Source organism: Phoca vitulina, unplaced genomic scaffold, assembly GCF_004348235.1.
Source record: "Phoca vitulina isolate PV1807 unplaced genomic scaffold, GSC_HSeal_1.0 scaffold74, whole genome shotgun sequence".
In the NCBI taxonomy this organism is placed as follows: domain Eukaryota; kingdom Metazoa; phylum Chordata; class Mammalia; order Carnivora; family Phocidae; genus Phoca; species Phoca vitulina.
In genome coordinates, this window is record NW_022589777.1 from 4,557,894 (window position 1) to 4,575,004 (window position 17,111).

The 17,111-nt window shown below is 37.4% G+C and overlaps 1 protein-coding gene across 11 annotated transcripts in view; it reads right to left on the reverse strand.

Moving 5' to 3' along the window:
* The window catches only part of DLG2 (discs large MAGUK scaffold protein 2), a 1,693,368-nt gene that overhangs the window by 1,244,364 nt on the left and 431,893 nt on the right, over positions 1-17,111 (reverse strand). For 2 of the 11 annotated variants that reach the window (XM_032393558.1, XM_032393557.1), the window contains exon 1: positions 7,842-8,215. The exons of 8 other annotated variants lie outside the window; for them this stretch is intronic. In XM_032393558.1, the coding sequence (XP_032249449.1) occupies positions 7,842-7,943 (102 nt within the window). In that variant the 5' untranslated portion in view covers positions 7,944-8,215. Of the gene's footprint in view, positions 1-7,841; positions 8,216-17,111 lie in introns of those variants that run through there. One more of the 11 variants, XM_032393563.1, reaches the window with a different exon arrangement.

The following is a 17,111-nucleotide window of genomic DNA, read 5'->3' on the forward strand; positions in this document are numbered from 1 at the left end:
CAATTATTGAGGGTGGGAAGTCCCCAGATCTGCAGTCAGCAAGCTGGAGACTCAGGAGAGCTGACTTACAGTTTTTGTCCAAGTCTGAAGGCCTGAGAATCAAGATAGCTGATGGTTTTAAGTTCTAATCTGAAGGCCAACCAGGCCTGAGACCTGAGCAGAATTCATGTTTCAGTTTGAGATTAAAGCAAGAAAAGGCTGATAGCCAGGTCAAAGCAGTGAGGCAGAAGGAGTTCCTTCTTAGCCGTTTTGTTCTATTCAGGCCTTCAACTGATTGGATAAGGCCCACCCACTTTAAGGAGAGCAATCTGCTTTCCTCAATCTAAAGAGTCAAATGTTAATTTCATCCAGAAAAACCCTCACAGACACACCTAGAATAATGTTTGGCCAAATGCCTGGGCACCTGATGGCATAATCAAGTTCATACACAAAATTAACCATCACACCAAGTTAACATATTAAGTAATGCCTAGTCTATGCTTCAGGAAAACATAAATTCTAGGAAGTTTGATAGCACAAGAGGTTCTCAGAGGCAAACTGCCAAACGAAAATAACAAGTGAACGATAACAAAATACACACTTTTTTCCACTCATTCATTCAGTAAACATTTACAAGCACCTATAGAATTCCCTCACTCATTCAACAAATATTTATTGACTGCCTTTTATGGAACATTTACTAGATCTCTTAGGTACTATACTAAATGAATATGCTATGGTCCCTGTCCCTAATGAGGTCACAGTTTAGATGGACAATAGAACAAGAAAAGAGAATTTACAACTGAATAGCATAAATATTCGAGCATTAAATATTGGGTACCACAGGAATCCTGAAGTAATTTAATTCAGAAAGGATTGGACATGATTTTACCATAGGGACTTTGAAACTTCACTGGGAAATCCATAAGTGATTACAAAGCAAAAGCCTTCATAACAAATAACAAGGTCTCAGGTTTTTCAAGATCCTAAATTCTATGATTCAATGTTCCTTTCTGTGAACATATTTTAGTGACTGCATAACATTTAACCTTCCTCATCTTTTGATATGTAGGGTCCCCCCCATTTCCACTATTACAAGTAAAAAAATTGAAAAGGACCTTGAACTGCAAGTATCCTTTGTCAAATGGGACACAAGGTCTATACAACCTGCTTCTTGGGATATTCAGCACCTGCTTCACTCATTAGCTCATTTTTCATTTTCTCTTTCTGGGTCAGATTTAATCTAGGATTTTTTTTTTTGGTGCGAATTATGTAAACGTCTAGATTCTGCCTTTTGTGGCATTAAAACACTTAAATAATAGGTTAAAGTACACCTCATTTACTAACAGATGAATTTCAATGTATTTGACTGAAGAACACTTTTCAGTTGACTACCAACAACCTCCATTTTTTTCCACCAGTTTGCAAAGTGGCCTTAATAAAATGGAAAACAAAAATATGTACTGAATATTTACCACATTCCAGGCATTGCGTTAAATGTTTTCATGTGACATATCACTTAATTCTTACAATAGTCCTGTAAGCAAGGTGTTATTTTTCCTGCTTTTTAAAGATAAAAACTTGTCAGTTTCTCTTCTCTCACCTTGATTCTCAGAACTTCTAGTTCATAGTTAGAGATCATGGCATAGAAAAATAACACTGAGCTACAAATTAGGAGACCTTGTTCTAGCTTTGACTCTGTGACTTGCTGTGTGATCTTGAGAATGTCATGTACTATCTATACAGTTTAGTAACCTTATGTAGGAAATGAGAACATGAATACTATTGGAAATGGTGTATTAGATCAAACTCCTCTCAAATAAATACTTTAAAAGGAGGCTGAGTCCTCTAACAGGTGTGCCTTGCATTCAAATTCAAGTTTATGCCAAGAAAGGTATGTATAAATTACATTTTTGCAAATTGACTCCTGATTTAAAGGCACTTATAGGAAGTTGCTATTTGAGAGAGCCGTATAGTTAATTGTAGAAATGAGTTGTAGGCTCTAGACATAAACTGCTTGGGCTCACATTTTGACTCGGCTACTTAAAGAACTTTGTGACTTTAGACAGGTTACTTAAAGTCTGTATGGTTCAGCTTCCCCATTTCTAACATGGAGATAATTATCATATCCATCTCTATTGTGAGGATTGAGTGAGTTAACATTTATAAAGCATATAGAACAGTATTTGGTACATGAGGGTGACTATGTATGTGGTGGGACTAATGTCTTGACAGTGTCAATAGCTGTTACCTCAATATACCCATTTTGAATGATTGGATTTTTTTGCATATTAGGTATTTTTAAACTGGGACACAACAATATAGGCATGGGACTCCTATAAACTCAAAGTCAAACAGAGTTTAACCTTATTCACAGGAGAATAAACTACTATTTATAAATCTATAAAATAGAAGGGAACTATTTAAGATGGAGAATGGTATAACACATAAAATAACTTGTGGCAGTGCAAATTTATACAGCCATCTTCAAAATAAATGTAATAACCCATCATCAAGAGTTTTAAAATATTTAAAATATGTGTTAGTAATTCTTAATCTAGACTACCCAAAGGAAGTAATTCTAAATTCAAAAAAGACTTATTTATCAATATGTGCATTTTATTTTATTTTTAATAGTAGAAAATGTGGGGGAAAACCTAAATATTCAAAGATAAAAATAGAATACAGCTATTAAAATATATATACAAATCCTAATATAAATTTAAAACATTCAAAAGTAAACTCACTATGACTTCAACTACATTTTTAAAAATAAGCTATATGTAGACCAACAACAACAAAAAAGTACCAAAAAGCCAGTAAAATATACACTAAAATATTAACAGTTTCAATCTCCAGTCCTCTGGGAAAATAGCATTTTCTAAAATTTATTTTATTTCTGATTTTTATGTTTTTTAAATTTATTTCAGCAAACATGTATTATTTTAAGATGAAAATAAAGAACATACCAAAATAGCCAGGGACTGACAATATTCAAAATACATACAGAAAACTATCCTATCAATGACAAAAATATACATAGTGATATATCTATTAATGAACACAATGACAGATATATTCACTACTCTTTTGTAACAAACTTGGCTATGTTTAAATAAACAAATGAACAAACAAAACCACTTATCCCCCAGAGACTTTCTAGGCAGGAAAAGGAAGCTTGTAAGAGGTGGTTGAATGCCAGTGTTCTAGGGAACTGTCCACTAGAGAGGTACTGATAGACAATTGATCTTGGGAGATTGTGTAAGCACCCTCTGGAGGATGAAAGCCTGCAACACATTTTCCTTTCCTCTTTATCCTCTTTCCTGAAGTCTCTTTCCCTTCCCATCAACCTATTCTACTTCCCTTTCTTTCCCTCCATCCCCTGCTTTCTCTGTTTGCCTGATAACTTTGGAGATTGGAAGAAATAATGCTTGTAAAGCACCTAGAATAGTGTCTAGCCTTTGTAGATATTTAATCAAGCTGATTTTTTTTCTTTCCCTTTACTTCTTTAGTAAGAATCCCTTCCTCCTTTCAATTCCATCTTCTTTTTTTTTTAAATCCATTTTAACCTCTTCCTTATTCTCCTTCTTTCTTTGGGGAGAGTCCCCATATAGAGAAAAGGGAGGTTGCTTTCTGCCAGATAATTCCTTTCCTTTGAGAGGTGGGACAGTTTATGCAATGCCTAAACATTCACAGGAAAAAAAAAACGTTCCAAGACTTATAACATTTTTTAAGAACTTTTCCCTATCCTAATCCATCAGACAAATATTAAAGGCACCTGATGTGGCCTAGGGGCTTGAGAGTTTGATTCAGATGAACTGTTATATTAACAAATGGCTATGGGGGGGGTAGGGGAGGGAGAGTTTCCCTAAGGCAAAATCCAATTTCAATAACAACTACTTTTGAGTTAAAAAAAAGAGCAATAATTGTAGAGAACATTATTCTTTACATTAAACTTTTAGAATATTATGGAAACTAACAAATATTCCATCATATGTGTTTGTTTATTTTTGCCTTGGAAATGGTGACTGGAAAGGAGAGAGTGAGGGAAGGGAACACACAGGTGCTGCAGACCCTTGTAATGCAGCTATGGGCAAGATAAAGGAAAGAGAAACAATACATAGGCTGGCCACTGAATTACATTTAGAACTTGGATCATTGCAGGTGGAGAAAACAGACTTAAGTAAAGGTAAAGGTGATGCCTGTTTTCAGATAAAACACAAAAACTACCATGAGGGGTGGGAAAGGCTTTCAGAAGGCCTCCTTCTCCATGGAAATTCCACTCCCATAATGGTGTATGGGCTGGGGCAAAAAGAGGACTAATAAAATAGGAAATCTCTTTTTTGAATAACAGTGCTTTGGTTTCTCTTATGAGAAACAGGTGGGACTATGAGTTTTCTATATTTTAGGGAAGGGAGTAGGATTATATTCCTCCTTAAACTTGCAATTCCTGGAGGAAAGGAATTGTGTCATACTTATATTTGTATCTTTAATGCCTATCACAGTGCCTGACATAGAGTCTGGCACAGAAAGACAGTTCACATTTATAATCATAAGTCATATAGTCAGCTAACTAAACTGAATAACACCCAGGATGCAGCAAACGGGGGCCCTAGAGACTGCTAAGTGACAAAATAAAATTATTTGGGGCTTCCTCCTTAGCTCAAGTTACTCAATATTCTTTAAGCCATTACTAAGTTTGGGAGAATAAGAACAGTTTAAGTGTTTTTGAAGCTGATGAAATCTGGCCTACATGTAAACATGATTTTAGACTTTGCCATAATAAGTATCTTTCCAGAAAAATACTCATCCTAATAACCTTATATTCAAACTTAATAGATAATAATTGGAATAAATGCATTTTTGGAGGCTCCATATTAACATCTATATCTCCATGAGGTTTTTTTCCCCCAACAATTAAATTCCACTTTCATTGCTCAAAGATTCAACTAAAATCCTCATTTTATATTTTTTTCATAAATCAACACTGTAATTAATACAGTCATCTACCACATCATTCGACTTTGAGACCATGGGGGACAAGAGCTGTTTATTGCCAAATCTCTAGTGTCCAGCATTTATTGATTGCTCAATGAATTATTTGTTGATTGAGTAAAACAATGGTGTCAGTTTTTCATTAGTTTTCATAAATCCACTTTGTTTTATGAATGTTTTATCCATATACAAATGGTTCCTACATTTTATATAAACACTCTACATAGAGAAAAGTAGCTTTAAGAGAAGCCAATGATCAAGCACACAGCAAAAATAAACAATTTATCCAAAGAACTAACAGTGAAAGAAGGTCCTTCTAGAAGTGATGACACCCCCCCACCTTGTTAATAGAGCTGTAAAAATGACCAAGGCCAAATAAAAATATCAGTCATTTGATGAATGCAAAAGTACTAAGCACTGCATGTATCTCATTTAAACTGTATTTCTCACAGTGACATAGGATGTAAGGCAGTACTTTTACTGAGGCCATTTTACCCATGAGGAAACTGAGACTTAGAGAAATCATACATCCAGTAAGTGGTGTGTCTAGTTTTGAAACCCAGGCCTATAAAATATACAAGTTTTCCGCATTATGTTCTGTTGTCATCCTTCAGATAGTGTTGAAGAATCACCAGACAAAGGTTAGAATAGAAGGCTCTATTATTATTTCCATATCTAAGATTCTAAGGAGAGAGCCTTACATCAACCAGTCTGTAATTAACCAACTGTTAAGTATGATTACAATATAGTTATCAATCCCATTATATCGGGCTTAAGAATTATCTTATTCAAATACTTGACAAAATGGAATGGGATAGACCCTCTAAAAGTATTATTTTATTTTCACAGAGACTTGATTTCTTTTCCATGGAACAATGTCTACCAACACACATGATTTAGGTGTTTCACTCTATCGATGTGGTTCTCTCTCACCAACTGAACTTTTCAAACCAGAACACCAAAAGGAAGAGAACTTAAGGGAAATTAAACTAATGTAATTCCCTAGACTAAAGAAAAAAAAAATGTGCTTGTGATTATACCAATTCCCTCCAATGGTCTGCAAATCAGTGGAAAATTTAACAGCATAGAAGAAACTTCTTTGAAAATGCATTTCAAGGGTTGAACACATATTCAACAACATTACCACACCAATAGCTTATCTTATTTGATTATTAGCTTGTGTTTAATTTCCCTTGACAAATAATTCACCTTTGTTAATAATCATTTAGTGCTACAAAGCAATTATCATAAGTTTATGGAAATGGATTTTAAATAGTAGCCATTGCTAAGATGCTGCTGTAAATATAATTAGAAGAGTGAGTGGATAGAAGCACAGGGGAGGGTAGCAGGTTGTGTGAGGGAGAGGAGCTAACAAGTTAGCTATTGGTGCTGTTCACTCACATACATCTTCCTGACAACAATGAACACACAAACCTTAAAACTCTAAGACCTTTCCAAGGGTTTCCAAAGGAGCATCTAGCTAGTCTTTAGCATGATCAATACTTTTTTAACTGACCCTAAGGTGCAGTCTACTATATTGAGTAAGAAATGTAAATCTCTGGCAATAACTTTACCATTAAATGATCTTACAGAATGATCACTGGAGAATATTAGAGCCAAGGAGGATCACCTCATCTACACCTCTCATTTGATAGAAAACCAGAGGCTCAGAGAAGAGAGATTCTCTGGGCATTGTCAGTATAAAACTCACAATCCTGACTCCCCATTTTTCTATTACATTTACACCTCCTCTGAGCACTATTCATGAAGTTGAATATGTATGTTTCATTAACTCTCCTACGTAAAGTGCTTACCAGTGTCCAACCCAGTCACTAGAGTTCTCTTTCAGAGCAACAGGGATCATGTGATTTTATTCACTTAAGAAGGTGAATTTTAGTTTTTTTAGATGATGCTCTCTCTGTCCTTAGAGTCACCATAGTGATCACAAAAGTGTTTCAGACAGACAGACCAGACAAGCCCACCAGCTTTTCACAATGAAGAGAAGTGAAGGCATATACCTAGGAGTAAGGGGACATGCACTCAGACCCTTCATGGACTAAGACTGCTCAAATACCACGTTCTATGCATCTTTTCCAGGGGGTGCATCTTTGAGTCCACTAAAAAAGTTAGAGACAAGGAGCAGTAAATGGTAACCTGCTTCAAAACTCTTCAAATCTCATTTCCTTGTGAACATGAATCACCTTTACAGAAATCTGGGGTGGGACAGTTATTCACTAGAAACTTCACTGAGTAATTGCGCCACCTCTTGATAAAATTTCTGAGTGTTGATTTCAAGTGGATTGTATAAGCTCAGAGAAAAATACACATTAGGGGCAACACGAGCCTATCTCCAGATTTTCTGTCTAGAATAAAAATAAGCTCCTCAGATTTAAAAGTGTCAAATTGCAAACTGATATGTTCAATTTCATCTCAAGCACATCCACCATCCCAGATAACCCTCACTGTGGGCCGTCTGGGTCTGGGGCTCCAGGCAGTGGTAACCTGTGATGAGTTCAGGAGCTCACAAATGAGCAGCCAGAAGCCCAGTCACTAACTAAATGTCTAACAAGATCCCAAGCACAGAGTCACCTAAGGCGCCCCCTTTCCAAAGCATGATCTGCTCTTGGAACCTCGGTACATTAGAGACCAGGGTCCTGCCACAAAGGAGTTATCAACCCAACATCGGACGCCAGAAAAATCAGTGCGCTCTCAAGGCCCCCAAACCCAGCCAGCTCCCAGAAAGGGCAGAGCAAGTCCTAGCTTTTGTCACTCTCCCAACAAGCAGACACATAAACAAACAACAAAAGGAATTGTTAGCTCCCCCAAGGGAGGCAGCATGCATTAAAAAGACATGAACCTCGTCCTACCTTGCATCCAAACATCAACGACAAAGTGTTGTTGGTGCAAGCAACTTTGCAGTGGCAAATCATTGGGGTAAAACAGTCAGGGTCCTTAACAACAGGGGACATTCCTTTCGGGCTGCGGCAGTGGCAGCTCGCTGGGGGACCCGAACACGGTGCTCGCCGGGCACATGGAGCGACAGCCTAGACCGAGCAGCCGCTCCGAGAGCTGCCCCCTGCACCCCGCGCAGCCATCCCCGTGCCCGGGTAGAAGCAACGCGGGCAAGTAACAAGCGTCTTGGGGTCTCCCTTCCCTGGGGAATGAGGCGTGGGGGGAGGGACAGAACCAAGAAGGGTTCCCCCCCTATGGTGAATTTGGAGTAGGTAAAATTTAAAAAATAAATAAATAAATTATAAAATAAAAATAAAAGGGAGCCAGGCGCTTAGAGGAGGGTTCAAAGGAGGTGGGGCAGTATTAGCATGTAAAAGGATGTGCCCGCCTACTCGCCCCAGTCACACAAGATTGTCATGCGAGCTGAAGGGGGCTGAAATTATTCTCTCTGAAGGAAAAAAAAAAAATACTGCAGCTCCCGACTTGGTAAAAAGCCAGTGGCTTGCTGCAATCCAGAGTCACCGTGGGGAGCGCTGGCCGGGCAACTGGGGTGGAAGGGAGGGGCTGACAGAGGGAGGGAGCAAGGTGCTCGCCTGCCTAGCCCAGCCTGCTGCTCGCTCCGTGCAACCTAGGAATCTCCGGGGTCGGTGAGAGAGGGCTCCGGTGCTAATAATTGAGACCACACTCGATCCCCAGCCGCTGTGCCCCCAATAAGCAACCTCCAAGGGCGAGCTCTGAAGAAGGGGAGGCCCCCGTGGAACCCTGCTGGGTGCATTGTCCAGCTGGCCCTCTGATATTGGTGTGCCTGAGTAGATGGTCCGCAAAGGGACCTGGGGTAGAAGTGCACTGGAAATGGTTTCGCTGGGGCCCTGTGCCCTTGACTTCTGGGTCAGTGAGCTGACTCACTCCCTAGGTGGTAGAGTCCCTCTCAGAACCTAGGCTTTATCTGATAGAACATTTGTCAAACTCAAAAATGAAGAGTCAGCCCCTTCCCCACCTTGATATCTTAGAGGCTCCAGAAAGCCCCAGAAGTCTTTATGCTGTTCTGGAAGTATGAATGACAAGACTGGTGTATGCTTTACTGGTTTTTTTTTTTTTTTTTTTTTCCTTTTTTAAAGTGAGGCTATCAAAATTGCCTAGGATGGAAAAAAAATTCAGCATGTGGCTGGCCCAGCTGCAAAACTGCTTATTGGAGACAAAAAAAAAAAAAAAAAGTGATAGGAAGGAGGCAGAAGAGTAGGAAGTGGGTAAAACTAGCACCCTTTTGGTGCCACCTGAGTGCCTGGCACTGTGCCTTACAAATGGTTGGTGGAAAAACAGCAAGACGTCAGAATTTGTAATTAGACTCTGGCTCTTGTGCTGAGTGGCTTTGTGTAAGTCACTCACAGTGTTTGAGACTCTGTTTGCTTGTCTGTAAAGTGGGGCTACTCACCCCTACCTTGCAGAGCTGTCATGAAGACTAGAGAAGCTAAAGAAATTCCTCTGGTAAGCCCCAGTGGTACACAGCAGCTGCTCTTTACTTACATAGCCTGTATCAGGTCTTAGCCTGAAAGACAGGTATTATTGGGCACAGTTTTCTAGAGGAAGAAACTGAAGCCCTGAGGTTCTATCACTTGCCCAAGTGACACAGTCGATAAGCCATGAAGATAAGGTTCAAAGACAAGTGACAGAAGATAGTTTACAAAGCAACATCACACTTCTCCAGAAGCATGCTCTAAAGACTCCAGATTTACCTAAGAAGGGTTAGGCCTGTCATATTCACAGGAATATGGTAGTTTCAAAAGTCTCTGATTGGGCATTGACCTCAGATCCCACTTGAAATAGAGCAATAAAATAGTCCTAACTACCCATAGCAAACTCAGCCAGAATCACATCTTTCTGATGCAGTTTCATGAGAATACCAGCCACTTGTACTCTAAATTAATGAGCCCCAATACCACTATATGATTCAGACTTATAAAGTTTCAGTAAGGACAACAACAAAAAACCAAACCAACTTGCAAATTGTCAAGTCAAACGTAGTGCCCTATCAACTTTCTTTCACCGGCCTATATTCAAAATACCCCACCCTCCTGTCTCAAATTAATGGAAACCAAACCTGATTGCATAATTCCGTGGGACTCAGGCTCAACCCTTACATTATCATTCCATAGGCCAGGAGGATATCAAGGACTCTACATTTTTAATCTGCCTTCTGGTGAGAGGAATATGGGTCCTGCCTACAAAATGAAGACCTCCTAAAGGGAAATCAACATGGAACAGAGTATGAGCAAAGATCAGCATGAAAATGCAGTAAAAGCTGGGGCAAATGTGGCTCAAACTGAAGAGTGCAGCTGTGTCTCAGGCTTTGGGATTCTCACACTAAGTGCAGGAATTCTTACCTAGTCAATTCCCCTACTGGCAATCAGGACTGATTCAATCTGTCTTGCATCTAGGGGCGGCAGGGACTCAGGAGGTCTAATACATATGTGCTTAAACATACCAGGTCACACATTTTAGCAGAAGTCTGGTCTGGTGCCTTCTGTAGAATCCTAGAGTCACATTCACACATTAAGTGTACCCCTTATCATTTTATTCCTTTATGTTACCATAAAATGTGTGATTGTGTGAGCACTTCCACCTACAGAGCGTCTATAATTACGGCTGTTTTTCCAAAGGCGAATGGATTCTAAAAAAGTTGTACAATATTTCCCTTATTCATTAGCCTATAATTTGGATTTCAAACACCCCAAAAGTATTGTATGCTCTATATTGTGATGTTCCAATAATAACTAACACAGTCTTTCCCTAATGAATTACCCAAGCTAAGGTTGACCTCCTATTCTAGGGCAGCATTTAAGGCTGCTGTGTTCAAGTTATTTCCCATTTTACAGTTTGTGCTGGTTTAGAATGAGAAAGCCAAAAGCAATATATAAAGAAAAATATATATTTCAGTTCCTCAATATTTTATTGTTTAAATTTAATCAATGAGAACTCATTTATCTCTACACACACACGTGTGTGTGTGTGTGTGTGTGTGTGTGTCTATACCTGTTATCTGTTCATATGCATCTGACAAAATGCTTTCCTTTAATTCTTGTTTCTCAATAATAGCTCTGGGGTGAATTGAAGAGGGGGAGAAGAAGGGGGATGTGGTTTCCATGACAATGCATTCCATAGTTACAGCCAGTAACCACTATAGTTTAAAAAAATGAATCACTGTTACTTTAAAATATGAACACACTGCATTATTGGTCTGAAAAGCACTAATTTGGGAGTATTCTGCATGGGAATGTACTGCAATATTTTTAGGAGGAGATATTACTGGGGAATGCCAGGAGATGATGCACTCATTTACTCATTTTAATAGTCAAAATAACCACCCTTAATTAGACATTTCAATGATCGGTAATATTTCCAGTTCTTTCTAATAATCATCACTTTTCAAAATGATACATGACAACTATACACTATTAAAAATTTTTCCTAATGACAACATTCCTCAAAACTAACACAAAATCACACACCAAAAGAATAGGATGATCAATAAACATGACCAGGGTTTTTAATCTTTTATTTATTGTTATTATTATCATTCCTAATCAGAAACTGAGACAAGGTAAGAAGCATTAGCTATTTATCCTTTTTTTCTTTCTTTGCTGATCCTTTCCATAGCAATTTTTAAAAAGGGATGGTTCATGTTGGAAGGGAAAGAGTATAGTGGACCCTAGGAGCCCGGGTGTTTCTTCTTACTGACTGGATAACTTTGAGCAAGCTACCCAGCCTCTCATGGCCCCAGTTCTCTTGTCTATCATGATGAAATGGGTATACCAGAGACCTCTCAGTTCACTTCCAGTGCATAAATTCTCTGAGTTGTCTTCCAAATATAGACTCTTAAGAATGTAAAGGAAATTTAAGAAGCAATTTCATCCAGTCACCTGTCTTCATTAAACTCTTCTATAGTGCTTACTATTTGATATGCTCAAATATAGTGTTCACTATGTGCACTGTTCTAAATTCAGAGATAATGTATTTCCAAATGCCTGTCACTTTTATCTGGTTTGTTCTAGACACTCAGTAAATCGAAAGAGCTTTATGTTAATTTCCTGATTTTATTTTTTCGATAAAAATTAACAGGAAAGAATACACCTATTAGACCAACCCGATATGTATAATATTTTTATACTGAACAATTCTGACTCTTTAAACTTCCTTCACAAATTGTACTCTCCCAAAGTCTCCTCACACACTTTCTCAGCTCTCTCAAGTCTCTCACTGAGGAACACATACTCACAGTGAGGGTTTATACTAGAGTCAGACCCCATAAAACTGACTCTAAAATGCATCATGCTTGGGGCGCCTGGGTGGCTCAGTCATTAAATGTCTGCCTTCGGCTCAGGGCATGATCCCAGAGTCCTGGGATGGAGTCCCACATTGAGCTCCCTGCTCAGCGGGGAGTCTGCTTCTCCCTCTGCTCCTCCCCTGCTCCCTGTGCATGCTCGCTCTCTCTCTTTCAAATAAATAAAATCTTTAAAAAATAAAATGCATCACGCTTTCCCCATGACTGTTGACTCTTCATGTTCTGGCATATCTGATTACTCCATTTCTACTCATCTGCCCCTAAGTATGTGGGCCAGTCACACTTATTAGTTGACTTTTATTTGAATCCTACTTAGCATGTTTGCTTGACCTTGATTTGAAATAATTGTGTTTATTTGAAATTTGGAATGATTGAGTCAATAAATGAGTAAATAAAGAACAAATGAATATATGGGTTGAGCCAGGATTTCCATAGCCCCCACCTGGGCCCTAGTTGAACTAGTGTAGATCTTTGTTTATCTCCTAATCCAGCCCCTAAGCCTCTACCTCCTAGCTGTAAAGAATACAACTTTTATTGAGGAAATGCAGCCCATTGATTCAAAATCAATTTTGACACTTTGTGTTAGCATCAAGTATTTTGAAATAATGATTGTCCTCAGCTTCAATATGAGGCAAGGCAAATTTTTGCCTGTAAGACTTCTCATCATGTTCATTTTCAGTTTTATTACCATTTTGAAAAAGCAACTCCAAATATCACCTTCTGTACCACCTGGACAAATTTCTTCAGTATGAAAATCAAATGAGAGAACAAACACACACCTCTTTTTAGGCTTGTTTAGCAAATTTGATTTCAGTGTTAAAAGAATAAGATTTGAGTCTTGGGTTCTAGTCCTAGCTTTCACATTTACTATATAACTGAGATAATCAGTTAACCTCTTTGACAGTTAATTGTTTCATCCATTAAAAAATGGGGAAGGATTGTTAAATAAAACACCTATATTATAGGGTTCCTATGAGGATTTACTAAAATGCCATAGGTGAAAATACCTGATCCCAGTGCCTGGCATATATATACATTTTTTTCATATCCAAAGATAGAAAAAATATTATTAAAAATAAATGCTAAGTACAAAAGCAAAGTTTTATTTTTTAATTTTTTTTAAGATGAAGGTTGTTTTTTTTTTTTTAAGATTTTATTTATTTACTTGAGAGAAAGAGAGACGGGGGAAAGAGAGAGAGAGAGAGAGACAGGTAGAGAGGGAGGAAGGGGCAGAGGGAGGGAACATCCAAGCAGACTCCCATTGAGTGCAGATGCTGGGCTCAATCCCACAACCCATGTGATCAGGATCTGAGCTGAAACTAAGAATTGGATGTTCAGCTGACCTAGAAATAATTTTAAAGTACTGTCAGGAACAATAACTCACAACTCCATTGCCAGATAACTAATTATAATATTTTGGAAGAGAAATCTCCAGTAACACCACAACAAAACTGCATTCAAATTATATATAAAAGTGTATGCTGTTTTTGAAAATAATACACCTTTGATACCTATTCATGCTTTTAGACAAAAATTTTTTTACAAAAATGGCATTAAATGGGCCATAGTATTTTAATATTTCATGGCATATTTCACAAGCCCCTTCTTGTTGCAGGTCAAAAATATTTAATGTTATGAAAAAAATTGAAATGTTCATATGGGCAAATATTTGCACATATCCATAGCAAAATTATGAGGTTAAAAGTTACAGATAAGGAATTCTTGGTGCAGAGTATGAACATTAAAAATTTTTAATGTGTAATAGTCAATTTATGTTTGTATCAATTTAAATTTCCATTAAAAATCCTATGGAACTCATTTTTATTCTCCATAAATATTTTATAGATGATACTTGAGCAAAAGTCTGCTGTAATATTTTGATTTGTCTGAAAATGTTATTTTTACTTTTTGGTTATTTTATTAGGTTTTTACACGACAGTTTAGCTGAGTATAAATTCTAGGTTGCCAGCTATTTCCTCTCTTCAGTATTTTGAAGAGTAAATCCAATTGTTTTTTGTCTGTAATTGCTCAGTTATTTCACATTGATTGATTTTGTTCATTGTTTTGTTGTTTTGGAGATTTACCCCAATGTAATTAGATACGGAGTTCACTTTCTTTATCTTGTCTAGGTCTTCTTCTGATGGCCACATCTAAGGATTCAAGTCTTTTTTTTTTTTTTTTTTTTTAAAGATTTTTTATTTATTTATTTGAGAGAATGAGAGAGAGCAAGTACATGAGAGGGGGGAGGGTCAGAGGGAGAAGCAGACTCCCTGCCGAGCAGGGATCCTGATGCGGGACTCGATCCAGGGACTCCAGGATCATGACCTGAGCCGAAGGCAGTCGCTTAACCAACTGAGCCACCCAGGCGCCCAGGATTCAAGTCTTTACTCAATTACAAAATGAATCCAAGGATTCATGTCTTTAATCAATTATAAAAAATGTGAAGGCATATCACTTTGCATTTTTCTTTCCCTCATGTTCTCTTATGCATTTTTTTCTTAAATTGTGATTACACATATATTTACTTTCCCTTTCTTTTATATTATCTCTTTAGCTGCTTATGCTGCACAATGGGTAATTTCTTCAAAAATCTTTCCATGTACTGATTCTGTTTTTAGATCTTTAAAACGCTTATTTTGTTTTTAATTTATTGTACTTTTAAGTTAGAAAAGCTCTATTTTTTAATTGAGATATAGAATTGTATAAGTTTAAGGAGCACAATTTGTTGATTTGATACACTCATATATTGTCAAATGATTACCACTATAGTGTTAGCTAACACCTCCGTCATCTCACATGTGGTAAGAATTTTTAAGATATACTCTCTTAGTAACTCTCAAATATATAATATTGTTAACTATAATCACCATGTTGTACATTACATCCCCAAGATTTATTTATCTCATAACTAAAAGTTTGCACCCTTTGACCAGGATCTCTCCATTTCCTCCATGCCTCAGCCTCTGGTAATCACCATTCTACTCTCCATTTCTATGAGTTTGGCTTTTTTAGATTCCACACATAAGCTATATAATACAATCCTTGCCTATCTCTATCTGACTCATTGCATTTAACATGATGTCCTCAAGGTCCATCCATGTTGTTACAAATGACAAGATTTCTTTCTTTTTTATGGCTGCATAATATTCCTTGTATGTACCACATCTTCTTTATCCATTCACCCATTGATGAACATTCAGGTTATTTCCATAACATCTACACCAACAGTACATAAGGATTTCATCTTCACATCCTAACACTTGTTATCTCTTGTCTTTTTGATGATAGCCATTCTAACAGGAATGATGTGATAGTTCTAATTTGCATTTCCCTGATCATTAGTGATATTGAGCACTTTTTCATGAACTTACTGTCCATTTGTATGTCTTCTTTGGTAAAATATCTACACAGTTCCTCTGCCCATTTTTTTTTTTAAAGTTTTTTTTATTTATTTATTTGACAGGGAGAGACACAGCGAGAGAGGGAACACAAGCAGGGGGAGTGGGAGAGGGAGAAGCAGGCCTTCCGCTGAGCAGAGAGCCCGACGTGGGGCTCGATCCCAGGACTCTGGGATCATGACCCGAGCCAAAGGCAGACACTCAACGACTGAGCCACCGAGGAGCCCCTGCCCATTTTTAATTGAATTTTTTGGGTTTTGGAGGTTTTTTGCTATTCGCTATAAGTTCTTTATATATTTTAGATCTTAACTCCTTATCAAATATATGATTTGCAAATATTTCTCCCATTCTAGAGATTGACTTTTTATTTTGTTGATTATTTTGCTGACCTGTCACTTATTAATGAATGCTTAACAATATTAATTTGCTCATCATTCATTCCTTTATTCATTCATTACATACCAAATCTAGCCAAGAAACTTATTTCAAATATATGTAAAACACAGCAAAATTTCTATGAAATCACTAATTCTATTTTTATACTGTGTTTGCCCATCTGTGAAACAAAGGCAAATTGTTCATTGTCAAAAAAATATATACTAAATCAGAGTTCAACTTTGAAAGTAGCAATTCATGGATAGACTGTGTCAAAAAACACAGCTCATTTTAAATGGCTTTATATTGCCACTGTGCTTCACTACTACAAATAGACTTTCCTTATCAGCTTCCTTTCATCTGAACAATAGATGGTTCTTCTAGCTGCAAGAGCTACATGAGGTGACTTACTTACTCTGAAGAACACCACTCTATTATGTTGCAAGCAGGGGCCCTCAGCTAATCCTACCCAAACAAAGTGAAATGAATACTCAATGAAATAAATGCTTGCCTAAAACTATGAAGACATCAGATCTCTCTTACAATCCTCAGTAAGATACCATAGAATTAAGATTATAACCCAATTATCTCTTTTTCTCTTAATAAGCTACAAGCATGCTGGTTAAAGTCCTTGATGGCCCCAAATTATAAATATAGCCTAACTAAATTTCCATTTCCTGTTTGCTTAAAATATGGTATTGTGAGAAAACCATATTTTACTACAGTGTGTGAATTAATCCCACTATAAAAGTGCTGGTGCTCTCTCCCTTCATTATAAGGATAGTCAGTCTCAAGGATAATGTGTTGGAAGATCTGAATTGTGTTTGCTAAAGTTGTTAGCATCTGACCACAGAAAAGCCTTTGCTGGTTTCATCATGTTAGCATATTTACTTCATTTCCCATTTTTGGTTCCCAATTACTATTTTCTTCTTCACTCAATTCCTTCAACAAATACTTTTGTGTGTCTATCATGTGCTATATGCTATGCTAAGTTTGGAATACAGTTTAAGTAGATCAATACAGTTCTGGCCTCATGGAGACTAGTAAAAAAGGCAATTTGGGATAAGTGCTTT